Source organism: Salmo salar, chromosome ssa19 (genome assembly GCF_905237065.1).
Source record: "Salmo salar chromosome ssa19, Ssal_v3.1, whole genome shotgun sequence".
Taxonomy (NCBI): domain Eukaryota; kingdom Metazoa; phylum Chordata; class Actinopteri; order Salmoniformes; family Salmonidae; genus Salmo; species Salmo salar.
The window spans coordinates 37,769,743-37,796,583 of NC_059460.1; the positions used below are offsets into that span (position 1 = coordinate 37,769,743).

A 26,841-nucleotide genomic window follows, 5' to 3' on the forward strand; every position below is an offset into this window, starting at 1 on the left:
TGACTGGTTGAGACTGACTGGCTAAATGGCTGGCTGACTAGCTGAGACTGACTGGCTGACTGGCTGACAAGGCTGAGACTGACTGGCTGAGGCTGAATGGCTGACTGACTGAATGGCTGACTGACTGGCTGACTGACTGGCTGACTGACTGGCTGACTGACTGGCTCACAGGCTGAATGGCTAAGACTGACGGGCTGAATGACTGGCTCACAGGATGAGATGGACAGGCTGGCTGGCTGACTGGCTGACTGGTTGAGACTGACTGGCTAATTGGCTGGCTGACTAGCTGAGACTGACTGGCTGACAAGGCTGAGACTGACTGACTGGCTGAGACTGACTGACTGGCTGGCTGACTGACTGGCTGAGACTGACTGGCTGGCTAACACTGACTGGCTGACTGGCTGGCTAACTGACTGACTGACTGACTGACTGACTGGCTGACTGACTGGCTGTAGGCAAAGACCTCTTCAGGTCTTGTAGTATAGGTTTACACTAGACTGGTCCCAGATCTGTTTGTTCTGTACTTGTAGTAAAGGCAGAGGGTTACGCAAGCCTGGTCCAGATCTGTTTGTTCTGTACTTGTAGTAAAGGCAGAGGGTTACGCAAGCCTGGTCCAGATCTGTTTGTTCTGTACTTGTAGTAAAGGCAGAGGGTTACGCAAGCCTGGTCCAGATCTGTTTGTGCTAACTCCTAGTCATTGCCACGTCAAACATTGACAACGAATATAGGAGATGACAAGACAGCACAAACCGATCTGGGACCAGTCTACTGCTTTTAGTAGGGTTGTGACATACTATATCATTTAATGGCCATATCATTGACAGGAGACAATAAATTATGTTTATGTCTGTGCTTTGAAGCTTCTTCAGAGGAGCTGTCATCAGACCAACAGATAGTTGACTTGGCAAGCTCAGAGAACAAATATCTAGAGTTGTACCTGTGCAAAAAGGTAAGACTTGCATACCATTGCCACTTACAATGTACAGTCGTACTAGTCACAGACAACCTGTTCTAGTATCAAACAGAACAGTGTTGTTGAAGTCACAGACAGTACGATCTAGTGCCAAAGAGAACAGTGTTGTTGAAGTCACAGACAGAACGATCTAGTATCAAGCAGAACAGTGTTGTTGAAGTCACAGACAGTACGATCTAGTGCCAAACAGAACAGTGTTGTTGAAGTCACAGACAGTACGATCTAGTGTCAGACAGGACAGTGTTGTTGAAGTCACAGACAGTACGATCTAGTGCCAAACAGAACAGTGTTGTTGAAGTCACAGACAGTACGATCTAGTGCCAAACAGAACAGTGTTGTTGAAGTCAGACAGTACGATCGAGTGCCAAACAGAACAGTGTTGTTGAAGTCACAGACAGTAAGATCTAGTGCCAAACAGAACAGTGTTGTTGAAGTCACAGACAGTACGATCTAGTGCCAAACAGAACAGTGTTGTTGAAGTCAGACAGTGCGATCTAGTGTCAGACAGAACAGTGTTGTTGAAGTCACAGACAGTACGATCTAGTGCCAAACAGAACAGTGTTGTTGAAGTCACAGACAGTAGTCTCTAGTGTCAGACAGGGCAGCATTAGAACAGTAGTCTCTAGTGTCAGACAGGACAGCATTAGAACAGTAGTCTCTAGTGTCATTCAGAATACTGATCTACTGCTGTCCTGTCTGACACTAGAGACTACTGATGTGCTGCTGTCCTGTCTGACACTAGAGACTACTGATCTATTGCTGTCCTGTCTCACACTAGAGACCACTGATCTACTGCTGTCCTGTCTGACACTAGAGACTAATGATGTACTGCTGTCCTGTCTGACACTAGAGACTACTGATCTACTGCTGTCCTGTCTCACACTAGAGACTACTGATCTACTGCTGTCTGTACTGTCTGACACTAGAGACTACTGATGTAATGCTGTCCTGTCTCACACTAGAGACTACTGATGTACTGCTGTACTGTCTGACACTAGAGACTACTGATGTACTGCTGTACTGTCTGACACTAGAGACTACTGATGTACTGCTGTACTGTCTGACACTAGAGACTACTGATATACTGCTGTACTGTTCTGTCTGACACTAGAGACTACTGATATACTGCTGTACTGTCTGACACTAGAGACTACTGACGTACATTTACATTTTACATTTACGTCATTTAGCAGACGTTCTTATCCAGAGTGACTTACAAATTGGTTCATTCACCTTATGATATCCAGTGGAACAACCACTTTACAATAGTACATCTATATCTTTTTTGGGGGAAGGGTAGGGGGAGAGTTAGAAGGATTACTTAATCCTATCCCAGGTATTCCTTAAAGAGGTGGGATTTCTGGTGTCTCCGGAAGGTGGTGATTGACTCCGCTGTCCTGGCGTCGTGAGGGAGCTTGTCCAACATTGGGGTGCCAGAGCAGCGAACAGTTTTGACTGGGCTGAGCGGGAACTGTGCTTCCGCAGAGGTAGGGAGGCGAGCAGGCCAGAGGTGGATGAACGCAGTGCCCTTCTTTGGGTGTAGGGACTGATCAGAGACTGAAGGTACGGAGGTGCCGTTCCCCTCACAGCTCCGTAGGCAAGCACCATGGTCTTGTAGCAGACGCGAGCTTCAACTGGAAGCCAGTGGAGTGTGCGGAGGAGCGGGGTGACGTGAGAGAACTTGGGAAGGTTGAACACCAGACGGGCTGCGGTATTCTGGATGAGTTGTAGGGGTTTAATGGCACAGGCAGAGAGCCCCGCCAACAGCGAGATGAAGTAATCCAGATGGGAGATGACAAGTGCCTGGATTAGGACCTGCGCCGCTTCCTGTGTGAGGCAGGGTCGTACTCTGCGAATGTTGTAGAGCATGAACCTACAGGATCGGGTCACCGCCTTGATGTTGCCGGAGAACGACAGGGTGTTGTCCAGGGTCACGCCAAGGCTCTTAACACTCTGGGAGGAGGACACAATGGAGTTGTCAACCATGATGGCAAGATCATGGAACGGGCAGTCCTTCCCCGGGAGGAAGAGCAGATCCGTCTTGCCGAGGTTCAGCATGAGGTGGTGATCCGTCATCCACAACTCGTCTGCCAGACATGCAGAGTTGCGATTCGCCACCTGGTTATCAGAAGGGGGAAAGGAGAAGATTAATTGTGTGTCATCTGCGTAGCAATGATAGGAGAGACCATGTGAGGATATGACAGAGCCAAGTGACTTGGTGTATAGTGAGAATAGGAGAGGGCCTAGAACTGAGCCCTGGGGGACACCAGTGGTGAGAGCACGTGGTGCGGAGATGGATTCTCGCCACCTCACCTGGTAGGAGCGACCTGTCAGGTAGGACGTAATCCAAGAGTGAGCCGCGCCGGAGATGCCCAACTCGGAGACGGTGGAGAGGAGGATCTGATGGTTCACAGTATCAACGGCAGCAGATAGGTCTAGAAGGATGAGAGCAGAGGAGAGAGAGTTAGCTTTAGCAGTGCGGAGAGCCTCCATGACACAGAGAAGAGCAGTCTCAGTTGAATGACCAGTCTTGAAACCTGACTGATTTGGATCAAGAAGGTCATTCTGAGAGAGATAGCAAGAGAGCTGGCCAAGGACGGCACGCTCAAGAGTTTTGGAGAGAAAAGAAAGAAGGGATACTGGTCTGTATTTGTTGACATCAGAGGGCTCGAGTGTAGGTTTTTTGAGAAGGGGTGCATCTCTCGCTCTCTTGAAGACGGAAGGGACGTAGCCAGCGGTCAAGGATGAGTTGATGAGCGAGGTGAGGTAAGGGAGAAGGTCTCTGGAAATGGTCTGGAGAAGAGAGGAGGGGATAGGGTCAAGCGGGCAGGTTGTTGGGCGGCCGGCCGTCACAAGTCGCAAGATTTCATCTGGAGAGAGAGGGGAGAAAGAGGTCAAAGCATAGGGTAGGGCAATGTGAGCAGGACCAGCGGTGTCGTTTGACTTAACAAACGAGGATCGGATGTCGTCAACCTTCTTTTCAAAATGGTTGACAAAGTCATCCGCAGAGAGGGAGGAGGGGGCGGGGGGAGAGGAGGATTCAGGAGGGAGGAGAAGGTGGCAAAGAGCTTCCTAGGGTTAGAGGCAGATGCTTGGAATTTAGAGTGGTAGAAAGTGGCTTTAGCAGCAGAAACAGAGGAAGAAAATGTGGAGAGGAGGGAGTGAAAAGACGCCAGGTCCGCAGGGAGGCTAGTTTTCCTTCATTTCCACTTGGCTGCCCGGAGCCCTGTTCTGTGAGCTCGCAATGAGTCGTCAAGCCACAGAGCAGGAGGGGAGGACCGAGCCGGCCGGGAGGATAGGGGACATAGAGAGTCAAAGAATGCAGAAAGGGAGGAGAGGAGGGTTGAGGAGGCAGAATCAGGAGATTGGTTGGAGAAGGAATGAGCAGAGGGAAGAGATGATAGGATGGAAGAGGAGAGAGTAGCAGGAGAGAGAGAGCGAAGGTTGTGACGGTGCAATACCATCTGAGTAGGGGCAGAGTGAGTAGTGTTGGAGGAGAGCGAGAGGGAAAAGGATACAAGGTAGTGGTCGGAGACTTGGAGGGGAGTTGCAGTGAGATTAGTAGAAGAACAGCATCTAGTAAAGATGAGGTCAAGCGTATTGCCTGCCTTGTGAGTAGGGGGGGACGGTGAGAGGGTGAGGTCAAAAGAGGAGAGGAGTGGAAAGAAGGAGGCAGAGAGAAATGAGTCAAAGGTAGACGTAGGGAGGTTAAAGTCACCCAGAATTGTGAGGGGTGAGCCATCCTCAGGAAAGGAACTTATCAAGGCGTCAAGCTCATTGATGAACTCTCCAAGGGAACCTGGAGGGCGATAAATGATAAGGGTGTTAAGCTTGAATGGGCTAGTGACTGTGGCAGCATTGAATTCAAAGGAGGAGATAGACAGATGGGTCAGGGGAGAAAGAGAAAATGTCCACTTGGGAGAGATGAGGATTCCAGTGCCACCACCCCACTGACCAGATGCTCTCGGGATATGCGAGAACATGTGGTCAGACGAGGAGAGAGCAGTAGGAGTAGCAGTGTTTTCTGTGGTAATCCATGTTTCCGTCAGCGCCAAGAAGTCGAGGGACTGGAGGGTAGCATAGGCTGAGATGAACTCTGCCTTGTTGGCCGCAGACCGGCAGTTCCAGAGGCTGCCGGAGACCTGGAACTCCACCTGGGTCGTGCGCGCTGGGACCACCAGGTTAGAGTGGCAGCGGCCATGCGGTGTGAAGCGTTTGTGTGGCCTGTGCAGAGAGGAGAGAACAGGGATAGACAGACACATAGTTGACAGGCTACAGGAGAGGCTACGCTAATGCAAAGGAGATTGGAATGAAAATGAACTAAACAACTGGGGAAGCGAGAGAGCAGGGCCTCCCTCACTAACCATTCACTGAAACGCTCAAATATAACTTTTCCAACTTCCACTTTAGAAATTATAATTGATGTAAACTACAGTGGTTCAATGTTTCCAGGAATAGGCTGAAACTTAGTTTATGTACTGCTGTCCTGTCTGACACTAGAGACTACTAATGTACTGCTGTCCTGTCTGACACTAGAGACTACTGATGTACTGCTGTCCTGTCTGACACTAGAGACTACTGATGTACTGCTGTCCCGTCTGACACTAGAGACTACTGATCTACTGCTGTACTGTTCTGTCTGATACTAGAGACTACTTATCTACTGCTGTTCTGTCTGACACTAGAGACTACTGATCTACTGCTGTTCTGTCTGATACTATTGACTACTGATCTACTGCTGTTCTGTTCTGTCTGACACTAGAGACTACTGATCTACTGCTGTTCTGTCTGACACTAGAGACTACTGATCTACTGCTGTTCTGTCTGGCACTAGATACTGCTAGGTAGACTGTTGTGGCTTGTGTAAAAGACTTTGTGTCGTGAACTAATTGTCTTTTTGTTTTAAAACCCACCAGGAGAAACCTAAAAGTGTTGTCCAGCCCCAATCCCCAGCACCTACTTTCAACGGGTCCCTTGGCAACGGCCCAGTCAATCAAACCCGCCAGGTACAGGTGGTCAGCCAGCCAGGTAAAGAGGAAAAGATATGTGAACTCAATGAACAGGTGGACTCTCTACAGAACGTCATCCTGCAGGTGAAATAAAGTAGAGTATTCTCCATCATCCCGGTAATTGTCTTGTCATTGTCTTCTTCTTCTTTGTCTTGTTTGTTGACTCCTCATGTTGACCCCATGGTCTGGAGATCCACCACGGCCTGGTAACCTACTGCTAGCATATAATAGCATAGCATCTAGGGACCTTTAATTCATTGTTGAACCTAATGTTGACCCTAGGTGCAGGAGATACACCACGGCCTGGTAGCGTTCTGTTCAGAGCTGAAGAGAATGGATGGGGAGGTGGATGCGTCGGGGTTGAGATCCCCAGAGCTGGAGCAGCGCCTTGGGCTGGCTCTGGGACTGCTCAGGGACAAGAGACACGGTCTACAGAGCCTTCGAGAGTCCATGAGAGACACAGCCTCTCACAGGAACAAGTATGTTCATAACAAAACTATTGTTCCCATAATGCAATGAGCCAAAGAAAATGTAACTTTTATGTGAGATCACATTGGATCACAGTAACAATTAAGTTGTGTCATATTGGTCTCTGGCACAATTGGCCCGGCATTGTCCAGGTTAGGGTTTGGCCAGGGTAGGCCATCATTGTAAAGAAGAATTTGTTCATAACTGACTTGCCTAGTTAAATAAAGGTTAAAATAAATAAATATTCATGGTGACATTCACAACACGTGGTGTGAAAGCAGTTGAAACAACCCATCTTAACACTTTCTCATATTTCAAATCAACTCGCTCACTTCCTCACTCGCTCATGCGTACATACTTAATGCTTTTGAAATAATTTGTGCACTTGCACAATAAGTGTGAATTAGAAGCCCATTGTAGCCAAGTTAATGCAACAGCTAGTAACCTTCTCAAAGAGTGTGGACCTATTTGTGCAACAGTTAAGGTGTTGAACTGACAGTAGCAGGGAGATGAGCTCTACTGACGTTTAGGGACTACCCCTGAATTTACAAGTACAGTTATTAACATAAAGCATATTTCCTCCTGTGTCTATGTTATGTGATTGTCTCCCTGTAACTACCTGGTAAACATTCCTTTACTTGAATTCTCACTGTAACTACAGTGACTTGCAAAAGTATTCACCCCTCTAGGCGTTTTCCTGATTTTGTTGAATTACAACCTGTTATTTAAATGGATTTTATTTGGATTTCATGTAATGGACATACACAAAAGTCTAAATTGGTGAAGTGAAATTAAAAAAATTACTTGTTTCAAAAAAATTAAGAACAGAAAGTGCTTGTGAATTTTGAATTGTTCTTATTTTCCTCAATTAAGTTGTAAAAATAGGATGATGGAGCAGCAGTGAGGGCTCTTCGATACTGCATGGTACTGTCTTTCCAAGCTAGTCGGAAGACTTCCAGTTTGGTGTAGCGCCATTTCCGTTCCAATTTCCTGGAAGCTTCCTTCAGAGCTCGTGAATTATCTGTATACCAGGGAGCTAGTTTCCTGTGACAAATGTTTTTTTTTTGTTTTTAAGAGTGCATCTTAGGTATTGCGCAAGGTTAAATTGAGTTCCTCAGTTAGGTGGTTAACTGATTTTTGTACTCTGACTTCCTTGGGTAGGCGGAGGGATTCTTGAAGGGCATCTAGGAATATTTGAGTTGTCCAAGAATTTATAGCATGACTTTTGATGATCCTTGGTTGGGGTCTGTGCAGATTATTTGTTGTGATTGCAAACATAATAAAATGGTGGTCCGATAGTCCAGGATTATGAGGAAAAACATTAAGATCCACAACATTTATTCCACGGGACCAAACTAGGTCCAGAGTATGACTGTGGCAGTGAGTAGGTCCGGAGACATGTTGGACAAAACCCACTGAGTCGATGATGGCTCCGAAAGTGGAACTTTCCATGTGAATATTAAAGTCACCAAAAATGTGAATATTATCTGCCATGACTACAAGGTCTGATAGGAATTCAGGGAACTCAGTGAGGAACGCTGTATACGGCCCAGGAGGCCTGTAAACAGTAGCTATAAAAAGTGATTGAGTAGGCTGCATAGGTTTCATGACTAGGAGCTCAAAAGACGAAAACGTCGGGGTTTTTTGTAAATTGAAATTTGCTATCATAAATGTTATTTGCTCCCTGTAACTACCTGGTACACAAGAAAGCACAATCCCTCCATCAGTGCTCAGACTGTCCGCAATAGGCTGAGAGAGGCTGGACTGACGGCTTGTAGGCCTGTTGTAAGGCAGGTCCTCATCAGACATCAACGGCAACAACGTCGCCTATGGGCACAAATCCTCCGTCGCTGGACAAGACAAGACTGGCAGAAAGAGCTCTTCACTGATGAGTCATGGTATTGTCTCACCAGGGGTGATGGTCGGATTCGTGTTTATTGTTGAAGGAATGAGCGTTACACCAAGGCCTGTACTCTGGGATCGATTTGGAGGTGGAGGGTCCGTCATGGTCTGGGGCAGAGTGTCACAGCATCATCAGACTGAGCTTGTTGTCATTGCAGGCAATCTCAACGCTGTGCATTACAGGGAAGGTACCCTTCCTGCAGACTCATCCTGACATGACCCTCCAGCATGACAATGCCAACAGCCATACTGCTCGTTCTGTGCATGATTTCCTGCAAGACAGGATTGTCAGTCTTCTGCCATGGCCAGCGAAGAGCCCGGATCTCAATCCCATTGAGCACGTCTGGGACCTGTTGGATTGGAGGGTGAGGGCTAGGGCCATTCCCCCCCAGAAATGTCCGGGAACTTGCAGGTGCCTTGGTGGAAGAGTGGAGTAACATCTCACAGCAAGAACTAGCAAATCTGGCGCAGTCCATGAGGAGTAGATGCACTGCAGTACTTAATGCAGCTGGTGGCCACACCAGATACTGAGTGTTACTTTGTTCAGGGACACATTATTCAATTTCTGTTAGTCACATGTCTGTGGAACTTGTTCAGTTTATGTCTCAGTTGTTGAATCTTGCTATGTTCATACAAATATTTACACATGTTAAGTTTGCTGAAAATAAATGCAGTTGACAGTGAGAGGACGTTTCTTTTTTTGCTGAGTTTATGTTATCTTTACCTTACAGGCGATCAGAGGTTCGTCTTCTGGATAAGATGAAGCTGAACTGTCAAGTGTTTAAAGAAGAAATCTCTCTTGTGCACCTCAATCGACAGGTAGCCCATCTACAGCAAGCACTTCAGGACAGCCAAGACAAGGTACATTTACCTGTTTTACCTGTTTGTTACTGTGTTAACCCAATCTTAAACCTCCCTGGTTCACCTCAAGAGACAGCTAGCTCATCGACAGGCAGCACTGCAGGACAACCAAGTCAAGTTAGTCCTAACCCCTGACATCTAACCAAAGCACACCACCAGTCTGCACTACAGGACAACCAAGACAAGTTAGTCCTAACCCCTGACATCTAAACATAGCACACCACCAGACTGCACTGCAGGACAACCAAGATAAGGTAGAGGCGAAAGAAACGTAGAACACTTGAAAAATGTGTTTCTAGATAGCATTTTATTTTCTAAGAGTGTAAGTCCACTAAATTCCACCATTCAACGCCCTGCCTCTCGACCCCACCTTCTCTGCCCCACCCTCCCCCTTCCCCTCCGTCTCAACCCTCACCCAACGTCCCCCTTTCCCCCGACAACCCCCCGACCAGGGCGTATGAATGCCTCGGAGCGCTGGCTGCCATTTAGCAGGTTGGGGTCGTAGGTGAAACTCTAAGGCCTCTCCACAGACATGAGAGCCAGACAGGATACCTCCACAGAAACACAGCACAAGCCCCTTGAAAAACAGAGCATAATATATCCCATAATGCTCTGCGTCACCCTCTTACTCTGGCTCTGGTTTCCCTTTCTTTAGCTGGCCTAACCCTAACCATTTGATTAGCTGGCCTAACCCTAACCATTTATTTAGCTGGCCTAGACATTTTCGTTTTTTTCAATTTCAGTGTGTTTGTCTAGATGAGCCAGGGTAAGTCCCTTGGTTGCTAGACAGGAGACATTCCAGAAGTCTAGATGAGCCGTGGTAAATCCCTTGGTAGCTAGACAGGAGACATTACATTTCCCCCCCCATTAATCTACACACAATACCCCACAATGACAAAGCATAAACAGATTTGTGTAACTGTTTTGCAAATGTATAAATAAATATGTAAAAAACATCACATTAATAACCTCTATGGGATGGGTTTCCCTAAATCGGGACGGTTGTTGCTAACGTACGCTAATGTGACTAGAGTGACGTTGTATACAATAGCCAACTTTCCTAGACATAGACATGTCTTATATGGGCAGAAGGCTTAAATTATTGTTAATCTAACTGCGGTGTCCAATTAACAGTAGCTTTTACAGTGAAAAAATACCATTCTATTCTTTGAGGAGAGTGCACAACAACAAACTTTTGTCACGGCAACTGGTTTGATACATTCACCTCTGAAGGTAAATAACGTACTTACATTCAGTAATCTTGCTCTGATTTGTCATCCTGGGGGTCCCAGAGATAAAATGTAGCATTGTTTTGTTTGATATAATCCATTTTTATGTTCAAATGTAGGAACTGGTGTCTACAGTTTTACCCCACTGCTGTTTCTGGCGCCAAACCCACCTAGCCCTTTCATCTATATGTTTGAAAGTTAATGTATAATTTAATGATCGATCATGTATGACACTCCTGGGAGTGTGTAAACATATATTTTTTATTACCATATCATTTTTGTATGTTCTCTATAGTTATGTACTTAAATGTATCTAATGTCCAATTCGGCACATTGGACAAACTCCTGGCAGACTTGATACAAAATATTGTGCTGTGATGTAATTCTTCACTGGATCAGTCTGAAACTTTGCACACACACACTGATGCCACCTGGTGGCCAAAATCTAAATTACACCTAGACTCCTATCTGAAAGTAAGGCCTTTCCCTTGAATTTCAAAGATAATAATTGTAAAAATAAATAAAAATAAAACGCATGCATTTGTTTGTATTATCTTTTAACAGATCTAATGTGTTATATTCTCCTACATTCATTTCACATTTCCACAAACGTCAAAGTGTTTCCTTTCAAATAGTATCAAGAATATACATATGCTTGCTTCAGGTCCTTAACTAAAGGCAGTTAGATTTGTCATTTTAGGCTGAAATTGAAAAATGGGTACGATCCTTATTTAAGAGGTTTTAAAATAAGTACTCAGACCTTTACTCAGTACTTTGTTGGGTATGACGCTACAAGCTTGGCACACCTGTATTTGGGGAGTTTCTCCCATTCTTCTCTACCGATTATTTCAAGCTCTGTCAGGTTAGAAGGGAAGCTTCTCCAGAGATGTTAGATATGTTTAAAGTCCGGCCTTAAACTGGGCCACTCAAGGATATTCTGAGACTTGTCCCGAAGCCTCTTCTGCATTGTCTTGGCTGTGTGCTTAGGTTTGATGTCCTGTTGGAAGGTAAATCTTCACCCCAGTCTGAGGTCCTGAGCGCTCTGGAGCAGGTTATTATTAAGGGTCTCTTTGTTCTTTGCTATGTTGATCTTTCCCCCGATCCTGACTCGTCTCCCATTTCCTGCTGCTGAAAAACATCCCCACAGCACGATGCTGCCACCACCATTCTTCACCGTAGGGATGGTGCCTGGTTTCCTCCTTACTTGACACTTGGCATTCAGGCCAAATAGTTAAATATTGGTTTCATCACACCAGAGAATCTTGTTTCTCATGGTCTGAGAGTCTTTAGGTGATGTTTGGCAAACTCCAAGCGGGATGTCATGTGCCTTTTACTGAGGAGTGGCTTCCGTCTGGCCACTCTACCATAAAGGCCTGATTGGTGGAGTGCAGCAGAGATGGTTGTCCTTCTGGAAGGTTCTCCCAGCTCAAAAGAGGAACTCTGGAGCTTTGTCAGATTGACCATCGGGTTCTTGGTCCCCTCCCTGACTAAGGCCCTTCTCCCCCGATTGCTCAGTTTGGCCGGGCGGCCAGCTCTAGGAAGAGTCTGGGTGGTTCCAAACTTCTCCCATTTAAGAATTATGGAGGCCACTATGTTCTTGGGGACCTTCAATGATGCAGACCTTTTTTGGTACCCATCCAAAGATTTGTGCCTCGATACAATCCTGTCTCGGAGCTCTACGGACAATTCCTTCGACCTCATGGCTTGTTTTTTTTCTTTGACAAGCACTGTCTACTGTAGTACCTTTTATAAACAGGTGTGTTCCTTTCCACATCATGTCCAATCAACTGAATTGACAACAGGTGGACTCCAGTCAAGTTGTAGAAACATCTCAAGGATGATTGATGGAAACAGGATGCACCTGAGCTCAATTTGGAGTCTCAAAGCAAAAGGTCTGAATTCGTATGCAAATAGTGTATTTCTGTCTTTAAAAAAAATAAAGTTCAAAAAATATCTGAACCTGTTTTCGCTGTGTCATTATGGGGTATTGTGTGTAGTTTGATGAGGAACATTTTTTATTGAATCAATTTTAGAATAAGGCTGTAACGTATCAAAATGTGGAAAAAGTTGTGGAAAAAGATTATCTCTGTCTGTCTGTCTCTGTGTAGCCTGACTATCCTAATCTCAGACACCCTACTCAGCTCTGTAGCCTGACTAACCTAATCTCAGACACCCTACTCAGCTCTGTAGCCTGACTAACCTAATCTCAGACACCCTACTCAGCTCTGTAGACTGACTAACCTAATCTCAGACACCCTACTCAGCTCTGTAGCCTGACTAACCTCAGACACCCTACTCAGCTCTGTAGCCTGACTAACCTAATCTCAGACACCCTACTCAGCTCTGTAGACTGACTAACCTAATCTCAGACACCCTACTCAGCTCTGTAGCCTGACTAACCTCAGACACCCTACTCAGCTCTGTAGCCTGATTAACCTCAGACACCCTACTCAGCTCTGTAGCCTGACTAACCTAATCTCAGACACTTTACTCAGCTCTGTAGCCTGACTAACCTAATCTCAGACACCCTACTCAGCTCTGTAGCCTGACTAACCACAGGAAGGAGAGGTAGCACAGCTGTCCCACAATCAATCCAGCTTCAAAGAAATTAGATATTGGAGAGATGGAAATAGAGACAGAGGGAAGAGAGGGGGAAGGGAGGGTCATTATTTCACCCCCTCCCTTATATTGTCTGTCTAAAGCTCAAATCACACCGCTCTTTTAAAATAGTTTCCGCTATTTGTTGTTTCTTCCCTCCTTCCCTCGACTCTCCTTACATTTCGTCTACTTTCCGTCCGCTCTACCCCTGTAGCCTGACTTTCCTGCGCCTTCCTTCCACCCCCCTGGTACTCTCCAGTTGTATTGATCCAGATTGCTTCCTTCCACCCCCCTGGTACTCCAGTTGTATTGATCCAGATTGCTTCCTTCCACCCCCCTGGTACTCTGCAGTTGTATTTATCCAGATTGCTTCTTTCCACCCCCCCAGTACTCTCCAGTTGTATTGATCCAGATTGCTTCTTACCACCCCCCCATTACTCTCCAGTTGTATTGATCCAGGTTGCACCCCTTAGACTGGTACTCTCAAGTTGATGAAATAGTTCCTTATTGTCTGTTATCCACAGCCGCAGCCAGAGAGACAAGAGAGAGCTAATAAAACACACACACACACACACACACCTGAATCTATTAGTTCCCAGGCTGCCCCCCACCCCCACCCCACCCTCCGGTCTGTGAACCTGACCCTGTCTCTGATTAGGTCATATGATAAACATTAGCTTGGCCGCTTTTCCCACCAACTCACCACCTAAAAAGGCTTTGCTGCTCTGAGAGAGACTAGGCCTTGGTATGGGCCCTAAAACCCCTGGGGCCACAGTAACATGACACAGGGCCTCTGTTCAAAGAGAGAGCCTTGTGTGTCCTTTCATAGCACCTCGTTAGCTGCTCCTCCACCAGGATAACAGAACATTAAAAAGAAAAAGACAAGAGAGAAGAAGGTTCTCTGACTCCTCTGTGGATGAGAGCTTTACACACCTAGTCCTGTCTCTCTCTCTCACTCTCTATGTCTTCTCCCTCTCTCTCTCCCTCCAATCTCTCTGTCCCTCCTCTCTCTCCCTCCTATCTCTCCCTCCTCTCTCCCTCTCTCCTCTTCCTCTCTCGCTCCTTCTCTCTCTCTCCCCCTCCCCTCTCACTCTCTCCTGTCTCTCCTGACCCTCTCTTTCTCTCTCCTCTCGCTCCTCTCTCCCTCATCTCTCCCTCTTCTCTCTCCCCTCTCTCCTCTCACCTCTCCTTCTCTCTCCTCTCTCTCCCTCCTCTCTCTCCCTCTCTCCCTCTCTCTCCCTCTAATTCCCTACCACTCCCTACCTCTCCATCTCGATCTCTCCCTCCAGTGTCCCTCTCTTTTCTTTCTCCTCTCTCCCTCTCTCTCTCTCTCCCTCTCTCCTTCCTGTCCCTCCAGTGGCTTTTGTCACCAGCATCCCATTGTTGCTACGGTCACAGGCTCTCGGGTGTCACAGCTCTACACATATATCTGTGTGTGTGTGTGTGTGTGTGTGTGTGTGTGTGTGTGTGTGTGTGTGTGTGTGTGGTGTGTGTGTGTGTGCTTACTTGAAGCTTCTCTACAATGCAACAACAATAAGAAATGATCAAAGATAAGAATAGAATACAAACATAAAGTAAATGACTCAGTAGAATAGAATAAACAGTTTAGAATCAGTATAAAACAGGAAGGCGCAGTTATAGTCTAATATCTACAAGTGTGTTGGGGAAGGGGGGAAAATGTGGTGTGTGTGTGTGAGAGAGGACAGAAGGGACAATGAAAAAGAGAGGACTGAAGGGACAATGAGATAGAGAGGACAGAAGGGATTGAAGAATGTGTTTGTCATTCAAGAGAGCAGACCATGAAATGAGGTTGTTCATTCATTCAACATTTTGATGCCCACATCTGATGTTTGTTTAGTCATGATGAAAGAGCCTTGTGTTTAGTCATGATGAAAGAGCCTTGTATTTAGTGTGATGAACGAGCCTTGTATTTAGTCATGATGAAAGAGCCTTGTATTTAGTCACGATGAAAGAGCCTTGTATTTAGTCACGATGAAAGAGCTTTGTATTTAGTCATGATGAAAGAGCCTTGTATTTAGTCGTGATGAAAGAGCCTTGTATTTAGTCGTGATGAAAGAGCCTTGTATTTAGTCGTGATGAAAGAGCCTTGTATTTAGTCACGATGAAAGAGCCTTGTATTTAGTCACGATGAAAGAGCCTTGTATTTAGTCACGATGAAAGTGAAACTACAGTATTTATTTAGTGGAAACAAAGGGATGTGAATGAATGAATGAATGACATACAGTATCTCTCAGAGTATTTCCCTGGCAACACAGGTTATTTACACTGATAATGAGAGGATTGTGTTACCTGTTAGCATTGTCTGGTTGTACACGTTTGATGTATCACCAGAGATAAAAAGCTGTGGATAAAGATCGGAGGTTGTCTGTCAGGACAATAAAATAGTCTTCCAGAAATGGGCTGCTGCTCTTCATTCAGAATCACCTTTATTCACCAAGTACATTTACACATACTGATAGTGATAGATTACATACTCAGATTGTTACCTGGTGATATGGTGCTGCTAGACAACATACTCAGAATGTTACCTGGTGATATGGTGCTGCTAGTGATAGACAATATACTCAGAATGTTACCTGGTGATATGGTGCTGATTGCCAACACACCCAGAATGTTACCTGGTGATATGGTGCTGCTAGACAACATACTCAGAATGTTACCTGGTGATATGGTGCTGCTAGTGATAGACAATATACTCAGAATGTTACCTAGTGATATGGTGCTGCTAGTGATAGACAACATACTCAGAATGTTACCTGGTGATATGGTGCTGATAGTGATAGACAACATACTCAGAATGTTACCTGATGATATGGTGCTGCTAGTGATAAACAACATACTCAGAATGTTACCTGGTGATATGGTGCTGATAGACAACACACCCAGAATGTTACCTGGTGATATGGTGCTGATAGACAACATACCCAGAATGTTACCTGGTGATATGGTGCTGATAGACAACACACCCAGAATGTTACCTGGTGATATGGTGCTGATAGACAACACACCCAGAATGTTACCTGGTGATATGGTGCTGATTGCCAACACACCCAGAATGTTACCTGGTGATATGGTGCTGCTAGACAACATACCCAGAATGTTACCTGATGATATGGTGCTGCTAGTGATGGACAACACACCCAGAATGTTACCTGGTGATATGGTGCTGCTAGTGATAGACAACATACTCAGAATGTTACCTGGTGATATGGTGCTGATAGTGATAGACAACATACTCAGAATGTTACCTGATGATATGGTGCTGCTAGTGATAAACAACATACTCAGAATGTTACCTGGTGATATGGTGCTGATAGACAACACACCCAGAATGTTACCTGGTGATATGGTGCTGATTGACAACATACTCCGAATGTTACCTGGTGATATGGTGCTGATAGACAACACAGCCAGAGTGTTACCTGGTGATATGGTGCTGATAGACAACATACCCAGAATGTTACCTGGTGATATGGTGCTGATAGACAACATACCCAGAATGTTACTTGGTGATATGGTGCTGCTAGTGATGGACAACACACCCAGAATGTTACCTGGTGATATGGTGCTGCTAGTGATGGACAACACACCCAGAATGTTACCTGGTGATATGATGCTGCTAGTGATGGACAACACACCTAGAATGTTACCTGGTGATATGGTGCTGCTAGTGATAGACAACATACTCAGAATGTTACCTGGTGAATTGGTGCTGCTAGTGATAGACAACACACCCAGAATGTTACCTCGTGATATGGTGCTGATAGACAACATACCCAGAATGTTACCTGGTGATATGGTGCTGATAGACAACACACCCAGAATGTTACCTGGTGATATGGTGCTGATTGCCAACACACCCAGAATGTTACCTGGTGATATGGTGCTGCTAGACAACATACCCAGAATGTTACCTGATGATATGGTGCTGCTAGTGATGGACAACACACCCAGAATGTTACCTGGTGATATGGTGCTGCTAGTGATAGACAACATACTCAGAATGTTACCTGGTGATATGGTGCTGATAGTGATAGACAACATACTCAGAATGTTACCTGATGATATGGTGCTGCTAGTGATAAACAACATACTCAGAATGTTACCTGGTGATATGGTGCTGATAGACAACACACCCAGAATGTTACCTGGTGATATGGTGCTGATTGACAACATACTCCGAATGTTACCTGGTGATATGGTGCTGATAGACAACACAGTCAGAGTGTTACCTGGTGATATGGTGCTGATAGACAACATACCCAGAATGTTACCTGGTGATATGGTGCTGATAGACAACATACCCAGAATGTTACTTGGTGATATGGTGCTGCTAGTGATGGACAACACACCCAGAATGTTACCTGGTGATATGATGCTGCTAGTGATGGACAACACACCTAGAATGTTACCTGGTGATATCGTGCTGCTAGTGATAGACAACATACTCAGAATGTTACCTGGTGAATTGGTGCTGCTATTGATAGACAACACACCCAGAATGTTACCTCGTGATATGGTGCTGATAGACAACATACCCAGAATGTTACCTGGTGATATGGTGCTGATAGACAACACACCCAGAATGTTACCTGGTGATATGGTGCTGATAGACAACACACCCAGAATGTTACCTGGTGATATGGTGCTGATAGACAACATACCCAGAATGTTACCTGGTGATATGGTGCTGCTAGTGATGGACAACATACCCAGAATGTTACCTGGTGATATGGTGCTGCTAGTGATAGACAACATTTAGAGACAGAATACAGACACCTGAGTTTAAGTGCATCTGTCCGTCTGTCTGTCTTTCCGATCCATCTGCCTGTCCGCCCATCTTTCCGCCTGTCTGTCCGCCCGTGTTCTGTATTTCCAGGAGAGATCCCTCCAGTCCCAGTCTCACCAGAGGAAGTGTTCTACCCTGGGCCAACTGGTCACTCCCCAGTGTCCAGCCATGCTACTGGTTGTCCAGGAGAGCCGTGGGGAAGATGGGCGGTATGGATTCACCTTCAAACTCTCAAAGGACAGAGGACTGGTGGTGATACAGGTGGACAACTCACATTCACCCCTCTGTCTGGAGGACAGGTACATTTTTATTTAATTTACCGTTATTTTACCAGGTAAGTTGACTGAAAACACATTCTCGTTTACAGCAACGACCTGGGGAATAGTTACAGGGGAGAGGAGGGGGGGGGGGGATGAATGAGCCAATTGTAAATACCCTGTATTATCCTGTACCGTACACTAACAGGTAAATATACTAAACAGGACACCGTAGAAGCCAACATAGGGATGGGATTGTACAGAGCAGGACACCTTAGATGCCAACATAGGGATGGATTGTACAGAGCAGGACACCGTAGATGCCAACATAGGGATGGATTGTACAGAGCAGGACACCGTAGAAGCCAACATAGGGATGGACTGTACAGAGCAGGACACCGTAGATGCCAACATAGGGATGGATTGTACAGAGCAGGACACCTTAGATGCCAACATAGGGATGGGGTTGTACAGAGCAGGACACCTTAGATGCCAACATAGGGATGGGATTGTACAGAGCAGGACACCGTAGATGCCAACATGGGGATGGATTGTACAGAGCAGGACACCGTAGATGCCAACATAGGGATGGATTGTACAGAGCAGGACACCGTAGATGCCAACATAGGGATGGATTGTACAGAGCAGGACACCATAGATGCCAACATAGGGATGGATTGTACAGAGCAGGACACCGTAGAAGCCAACATAGGGATGGATTGTACAGAGCAGGACACTGTAGATGCCAATATAGGGATGGACTGTATAGATCAGTACTCTTCAGCTCTGGTCCTGGAAGTGTTTTGGTCTCTAGGACCGGAGCTGAAGAGCACCGGTATACAGTATTCGATACGCCAGGGTTAGAGTCAATGGGGTCAATTCTATTTCAATTCTGTCAATACAAGAAGTGAAGTGAAATTTCAATTCCAAATGAAATTGACCCCCAACCAACCCTGCTGTATCCCAAATCATGAAACACTTTTCTAATGTTGCAACTGAGCACCGCCCTTATTGTAAAGACAAGCACACTGTTTTGCTCTGTATTTAACAATCCACATCAGAGTTTCCAGTTTGGGAGCAGTGTTGGGAAGTGTTTGGCATCTCACATCTCATCTTCCTCCACTGCCTTACTTTCCCCTTCCTCCTTCCTGTAACTATGGAAACCCCTGACAGACAGGGCCCATAACAGGAAACCAATGTAACGTAGAGCTGAACTATGGAATGTTTAAGCAGAGTGAAGGACAAGATAAAACAAGAATAACACGCGGTCATGCAATTAGTTAGGCTATTGTTTTATTACTAGGGTGACACACACACACACACACACACACACACACACACACACACACACACACACACACACACACACACACACACACACACACACACACACACACACGTCATGAGAAGCGGCTCTCTCACTTTGAACTGATTGCCCTGAGTAACTATGAGACAGGAGCCTGCAAGACAGTACAGAGACAACCACAGAGGCCCAAAGAGAGACGCTGAGAGAAGTCTTTGAACATTACTGCATGTTTGGCCCGCTGAGCACAGCATTTTCTGCCAATTATCTTTTCACAGTCAGTGTAAAAATATAAAGCCTCACTTGTTTCCCCCCCCCCTCCTTTTCATTTTTTTTAAATTTTTTTAAACAGTCTATAAATATAAGTTAACGAAGGGAATATTTAATGACCTGGGATTTATGCGTTTAAACTGATGTTTTTAATGTTTCATGACTCTTTAATTAGTTTTAATACCAAAGTCTTTTGATATTTCTTGTGCCATGTCTAATTACTATTGATGGGTAGGTGCAGGTTCTGCCTATACTTGTATTTAGAGTTTTGCCAGTTACCTGCAGTGAGAATGAGAGAACAGTGCCAGTTACAGAGGTGAGGGATTTGGATTGATTTGGCTATCAACGTAACTTCATGCTAGAAAGTGAGAGTAATCTAACCAGTCTCTCTTACCTGTTGTTTTACAGATGAAGTCGGAAGTTTACATACACCTTAGCCAAATACATTTAAACTCAGTTTTTCACAACTCCTGACATTTAATCCTTGTAAAAATTCCCTGTCTTAGGTCAGTTAGGATCACCACTTTATTTAGTAGAGAGAATTATTTATTTCAGCTTTTATTTCTTTCATCACATTCCCAGTGGGTCAGAAGTTTACATACACTCAGTTAGTATTTGGTAGCATTGCCTTTAACTTGTTTAATTTGGGTCTAAAACGTTTCGGGTAGCCTTCCACAAGCTTCCCACAATAAGTTGGGTGAATTTTGTCCCATTCCTCCTGACATGGTGTAACTGAGTCAGGTTTGTAGGCCTCCTTGCTCGCACACGCTTTTTCAGTTCTGCCCACACATTTTCTATAGGATTGAGGTCAGGGCTTTGTGATAGCCACTCCAATACCTTGACTTTGTTGTCCTTAAGCCATTTTGCCACAACTTTGGAAGTATACTTAGGGTCATTGCCCATTTGGAAGACCCATTTGCAATCAAGCTTTAACCTCCTGACTTGTCTGAGATTTTGCTTCAATATATCCACATTTCCCTCCCTCATGATTCCATCTATTTTGTGAAATGCACCAGTCCCTCCTGCAGCAAAGCACCCCCACAACATGATGCTGCCACCCCCGTGCTTCACGGTTGGGATGGTGTTCTTTGGTTTGCAAGCCTCCCTCTTTTTCCTCCAAACATGACGATCGGCATTAAGTACGATCTTTGTCCCCATGTGCAGTTGCAAACCGTGGTCTGGCTTTTTTATGGGGGTTTTGGAGCAGTGGCTTCTTCCTTGCTGTCAATATAGGACTTGTTTTATTGTGGATATAGGTACTTTTGTACCAGTTTCCTCCAGCATCTTCACAAGGTCCTTTGCTGTTGTTCTGGGATTGATTTGCACTTTTCGCAACAAAGTACGTTCATCTCTAGGAGACATAACGCGTGTCCTTCCTGAGCGGTATGATGGGTGGGTGGTCCCATGGTGTTTATACTTGTGTACTATTTTTTGTACAGATGAACGTGGTACCTTCAGACGTTTGGAAATTGCTCCCAAGGATGAACCAGACTTGTGGAGGTCTCCAATTTTTCTTCTGAGGTTTTGGCTGATTTCTGTTGATTTTCCAATGATGTCAAGCAAAGAGGCACTGAGTTTGAAAGTAGGCCTTGAAATACATCAACAGGTACTCAAATGATGTCAAATAGCCTATCAGAAGCTTCTAAAGCTATGACATCATTTTCTGGAATTTTCCAAGCTGTTTAATGGCACAGTCAACTTAGTGTATGTAAACTTCTGACCCACTGGAATTGTGTTACAGTGAATTATAAGTGAAATAATCTGTATAAACAATTGTTGGAAAAATTACTTGTGTCATGCACAAAGTAGATGTCCTAACCGACTTGCCAAAACTACAGTTTGTGAACCAAAAAATGGTGGAGTGGTTGAAAAACAAGTTTTAATGACTTCAACCTAAGTGTATGTAAACTTCCGACTTCAACTGTATCTTCTGACTAGAAACCTGTTCTGACAATGACTAAAGACCTGTCATGACTACAAACCTGTCCTAATCATGACTAGAAACCTGTCCTGACTATGACTAAAAACATGTCCCGACTAAAAACCTGTCCCTGCCATGACTAAAAACCAGTCCTGACCATGACTAATAACATGTCAAGACAATGACTAAAAACCTGTCCATACCATTACTAAAAACCCGTCCCGACCATGACTAAAAACCTGTCATGACTAAAAACCTATCCCAACCATGACTAAAAACCTGTCATGACTAAAAACCTGTCCCAACCATGACTAAAAACCTGTCCCAACCATGACTAAAAACATGTCTCGACCATAACTAAAAAACATGTCCCAACCATAACTAAAAAACTTTCTCGACCATGACTAAAATTACAATGTTTAGGCACTGCTGCCAACAGTGAAGGTGAGCCAGGTGCTCGTGGTTACATGTTGTCATATCAGAAAGTAAATTGCAATACTGAAATAAACTGGATGCAGAAGGAGTGTTTGTGTACCATCTGTGTATAAGGCCTAACCTGCATGTGTGCATCTCCTTTAGATTGGTGGAGGTAAACGGGGTACCAGTGGTGGACCACAGTGAACATGAGTTGAGCACCCTACTCCTCCTCGGACCAAGTGCTCAGATAGTGGTTCTGAGGAGACCTCCTCCTCCTGGGACCCAGTGCTCAGATAGTGGTTCTGAGGAGACCTCCTCCTCCTGGGACCCAGTGCTCAGATAATGGTTCTGAGGAGACCTCCTCCTTCCAGCCTCAGACCCAGAAGACCCCCCTCCTGTTAGTCCCAACCACAGGTCCTCCTTCCAGAACCAGAAGACCCCCTCCTGTTAGTCCCACCCCCAGCTCCTCATCCTCCCAAAAGACACCCTCCTGTTAGTCAAACCCCAAGCTCCTACTCCCTGGAGCAGCATCCACCACTGGACCACCCCATTGACCACCAGGCTGACTCCATCCACACCACCTCTGATGGTCCCCATCCCAGTAGAACCCCCTCCTAGCTTTCCTCCTACCAGTCCTAGCAGACCCCCCCAGCTCTCCTCCTACCAGTCCTAGCAGACCCCCCCAGCTCTCCTCCTCCCAGTCCTAGCAGATCCCCTCCTAGCTCTCCTCCTCCCAGTCCTAGCAGACCCCCTTCTAGCTCTCATCTCAGTCCCAGTACCAGTAGACCCCCTCCTAGCTCTCATCTCAGTCCCAGTCCCAGTAGACCCCCTCCTAGCTCTCATCTCAGTCCCAGTCCCAGTAGACCCCCTCCTAGCTCTCCTCCTCCCAGTCCCCATCCCAGGAGACCCCTCCAGGCTCTCCTCCTCCAGGTCCCCATCCCAGTCGACCACCCCCCAGCTCTCCTCCTCCCAGTCCCCCCACAGTGGAGCAGCAAGGGAAACATCCCACACTTGGAAATCCTATACAACAACAGGCGGATCCCATCTACCAGGAAATTGAGCCCATCCACTCTACATTGGCTGAGGAAAATGCAGCCACCAACACCATTACGACCATAATGCTGGACATTAGGAGACTGAGCCCATCCACTCTAACTAGGAGACTGAACCTATCATCCACTCTAACTAGGAGACTGAACCTATCATCCACTCTAACTAGGAGACTGAACCCATCATCCACTCTAACTAGGAGACTGAACCCATCATCCACTCTAACTAGGAGACTGAACCCATCATCCACTCTAACTAGGAGACTGAACCCATCCACTAACTAGGAGACTGAACCCATCCACTAACTAGGAGACTGAACCCATCCTCTAACTAGGAGACTGAACCCATCCACTCTAACTAGGAGACTGAACCCATCCACTCTAACTCGGAAACTGAACCCATCCACTCTACCTAGGAGACTGAACCAATCATCCACTCTAACTAGGAGACTGAACCCATCATCCACTAACTAGGAGACTGAACCCATCATCCACTCTAACTAGGAGACTGAACCCATCATCCACTCTAACTAGGAGACTGAACCCATCCACTAACTAGGAGACTGAACCCATCCTCTAACTAGGAGACTGAACCCATCATCCACTCTACCTAGGAGACTGAACCCATCATCCACTCTACCTAGGAGACTGAACCCATCATCCACTCTACCTAGGAGACTGAACCCATCATCCACTCTACCTAGGAGACTGAACCCATCATCCACTCTACCTAGGAGAATGAACCCGTCCACTCTACCTAGGAGACTGAACCCATCCACTCTAACTAGGAGACTGAACCCATCCCTCCACACCCCACTCAGGGAACTGATGGAAGTGACAACGTGTGTACAGTACTGTACACTGTAACCCTGTATATGTTTTCATAGTAGTGTGTACTGTAACCTGTAACCCTGTACAGCTTCATAGTATTCTGTACTGTAACCTCATAGTATTGTGTACTGTAACCTGTAACCTGTAACCCTGTACAGATTCATAGTATTGTGTACTGTAACCTGTAACCCTGCACAGCTTCATAGTATTGTGTACTGTAACCTGTAACCTGTAACCATGTAAAGCTTCATAGTGTGTATTGTAACCTGTAACCTTGCACAGCTTCATAGTAGTGTGTACTGTAACCTGTAACCCTGTACAGCTTCATAGTATTGTGTACTGTAACCTGTAACCCTGTACAGCTTCATAGTAGTGTGTACTGTAACCTGTAACCGTGTACAGCTTCATAGTAGTGTGTACTGTAACCTGTAACCCTGTACAGCTTCATTGTATTGTGTACTGTAACCTGTAACCCTGTATAGCTTCATAGTAGTGTGTACTGTAACCTGTAACCCTGTATAGCTTCATAGTAGTGTGTACTGTAACCTGTAACCCTGTACAGCTTCATTGTATTGTGTACTGTAACCTGTAACCCTGTATAGCTTCATAGTAGTGTGTACTGTAACCTGTAACCCTGTATAGCTTTATAGTAGTTTGTACTGTAACCTGTAACCCTGTGTATCTTCATGGTAGTGCTTACTGTAACCTTCATAGCAGTGTGTACCTATATGATATGTGAGCACATGAAGGGTTTTGTATTTCATTGAAAAAAAAAACTTTGTTCAACTTTGTGGATTGCAACAGCGTTATATGTGTCAATGTTGTGATTTGATGTACATCTCTGTTTTGTATCAGTGTTAATGTCATTTACAGTATTGCATGTCTTTCTGCACTTGTGCATCTCTCCCCTGGGCCGTCTCTCCCCTGGGCCGTCTCTCCCCTGGGCCGTCTCTCCGCTGGGGCGTCTCTCCGCTGGGGCGTCTCTCCCCTGGGGCGTCTCTCCACTGGGGCGTCTCTCCACTGGGGCTTCTCTCCTAACTCACTCCAGTAGAGAGCTCTATGTTTCCACAATGAGAATGTTTGCTTTTGCATTCAAACAATATTTCAAAAATCCATATTATACTACAAAAGTTGCTAGCATATCACCATTCCCTTACCGTTTAATGCAACATTGAAAAATCTGTTGATGTGCCCATGAGCAAGGCACTTAACCCTAATTTGCTTAAGGGGTGCAATACTCTATGGCATTTCAGACGGTTGTTAGGGGACCCTCTATGGCATTTCAGATGGTTGTTAGGGAACCCTCTATGGCATTTCAGACGGTTGTTAGGGGACCCTCTATGGCATTTCAGACGGTTGTTAGGGGACCCTCTATGGCATTTCAGACGGTTGTTAGGGGACCCTCTATGGCATTTTAGACAGTTGTTAGGGGACCCTCTATGGCATTTCAGACGGTTGTTAGGGAACCCTCTATGGCATTTCAGATGGTTGTTAGGGGAACATCTATGGCATTTCAGACGGTTGTTAGGGAACCCTCTATGGCATTTCAGACGGTTGTTAGGGAACCCTCTATGGCATTTCAGATGGTTGTTAGGGGAACATCTATGGCATTTCAGACGGTTGTTAGGGGAACATCTATGGCATTTCAGACGGTTGTTAGGGAACCCTCTATGGCATTTCAGACGGTTGTTAGGGAACCCTCTATGGCATTTCAGACGGTTGTTAGGGAACCCTCTGTGGCATTTCAGACAGTTGTTAGGGAACCCTCTATGGCATTTCAGACGGTTGTTAGGGAACCCTCTGTGGCATTTCAGACGGTTGTTAGGGAACCCTCTGTGGCATTTCAGACGGTCAGTTTTTTATGATTGGGTTTTGCTTTTCTTGTATTGTTGTGTATAATAACGTGTTTTTTTGTGTATAATAACGCATATTTTAATGTGTATATGAATGTGTAGTTTAATGTGTTTACTGTATTTTGATGTGTATTGTGGTGCTATACAAGACTCATCTGTAAAATAAACCTTGTCTCAGCATTGACTTCCTGTCTAAATAAAGACACCTTGGTCTCAGCATTGACTCCCTGTCTAAATAAAGTTTAAATAAATAAAACATTTAAGCCATTTCTGTTTTCTGATACATTTTCATTGACCATTGAGTGGGGTGCGATGTTATTGTGCACATGAACGTTTGCAAGACTCACTAGGTAGAAGTTGTTATGATCATTATACTTCAGTTATTAATTTTCATTTTTGTTGTTTTAGTCGTGAGGGCTTCTCAGTCTCTCTGTCTTGTCACTGTGAACACGTATACTGTACATTGACATGATCAACTTGATATTAAACAAAATATTTATATATATTATGCATTTGTGTTTCATGTCATCTTTTCCCATTGAAAACCACATGGATATGACTCAGCATTGGCATAAAGGGGCAATCCGCAGTTTAAAGAACAATAAAGCAGTAACTCTGCCACCTTTTGAGGTAAATTGCAGATTTCCCTTTTAATGTCTTATCCATATAGTTCCATCAGATGGGTGGATCACGTAGAAACAAACCTATAAAAATTGCATTTCATGGGAAAACAAAACGAGAGAGAGAAAGAAGTTTGCTCAACCATGTCTGTCAGTTTAACATTCACAAATCAAAGTTTAAACTATAAGCCGTTTGTCCTGGTTTGACATCATATCCTTGTCCCAAATGCCACTCTATTCCCTATATAGTGCACTACTTGTGACCAGAGTCCTATTGGAATATGGTTACATTTACAAAAGTGGTACACTTGATAGGAAATAGAGTGGGATTTGGGACACAAACAATATCTGCAGTGTATTTGCCTTAAAAAAAAACATTTGTTTCTCTGAAGTGGATATTTGTTACAGGCTTATAGAATGATATATTTTACAAGTGTCTTTTAATATGAAGATACAGTAAATTGATGGAT

The 26,841-nt window shown here is 45.1% G+C and overlaps 1 protein-coding gene across 1 annotated transcript in view; it reads left to right on the forward strand.

Moving 5' to 3' along the window:
- Window positions 1-26,009, forward strand: part of LOC106591840 (uncharacterized) — a 41,107-nt gene extending 15,098 nt beyond the window's left edge. Inside the window, exons 8-13 of the mRNA XM_045702283.1 lie at window positions 861-949; window positions 5,890-6,066; window positions 6,265-6,461; window positions 9,084-9,213; window positions 17,941-18,149; window positions 22,181-26,009. Of these exons, the coding sequence (XP_045558239.1) occupies window positions 861-949; window positions 5,890-6,066; window positions 6,265-6,461; window positions 9,084-9,213; window positions 17,941-18,149; window positions 22,181-22,361 (983 nt within the window). The 3' untranslated portion in view covers window positions 22,362-26,009. The remainder of the gene's footprint in view (window positions 1-860; window positions 950-5,889; window positions 6,067-6,264; window positions 6,462-9,083; window positions 9,214-17,940; window positions 18,150-22,180) is intronic.
- The last annotated feature ends 832 nt before the right edge of the window (window positions 26,010-26,841 follow it).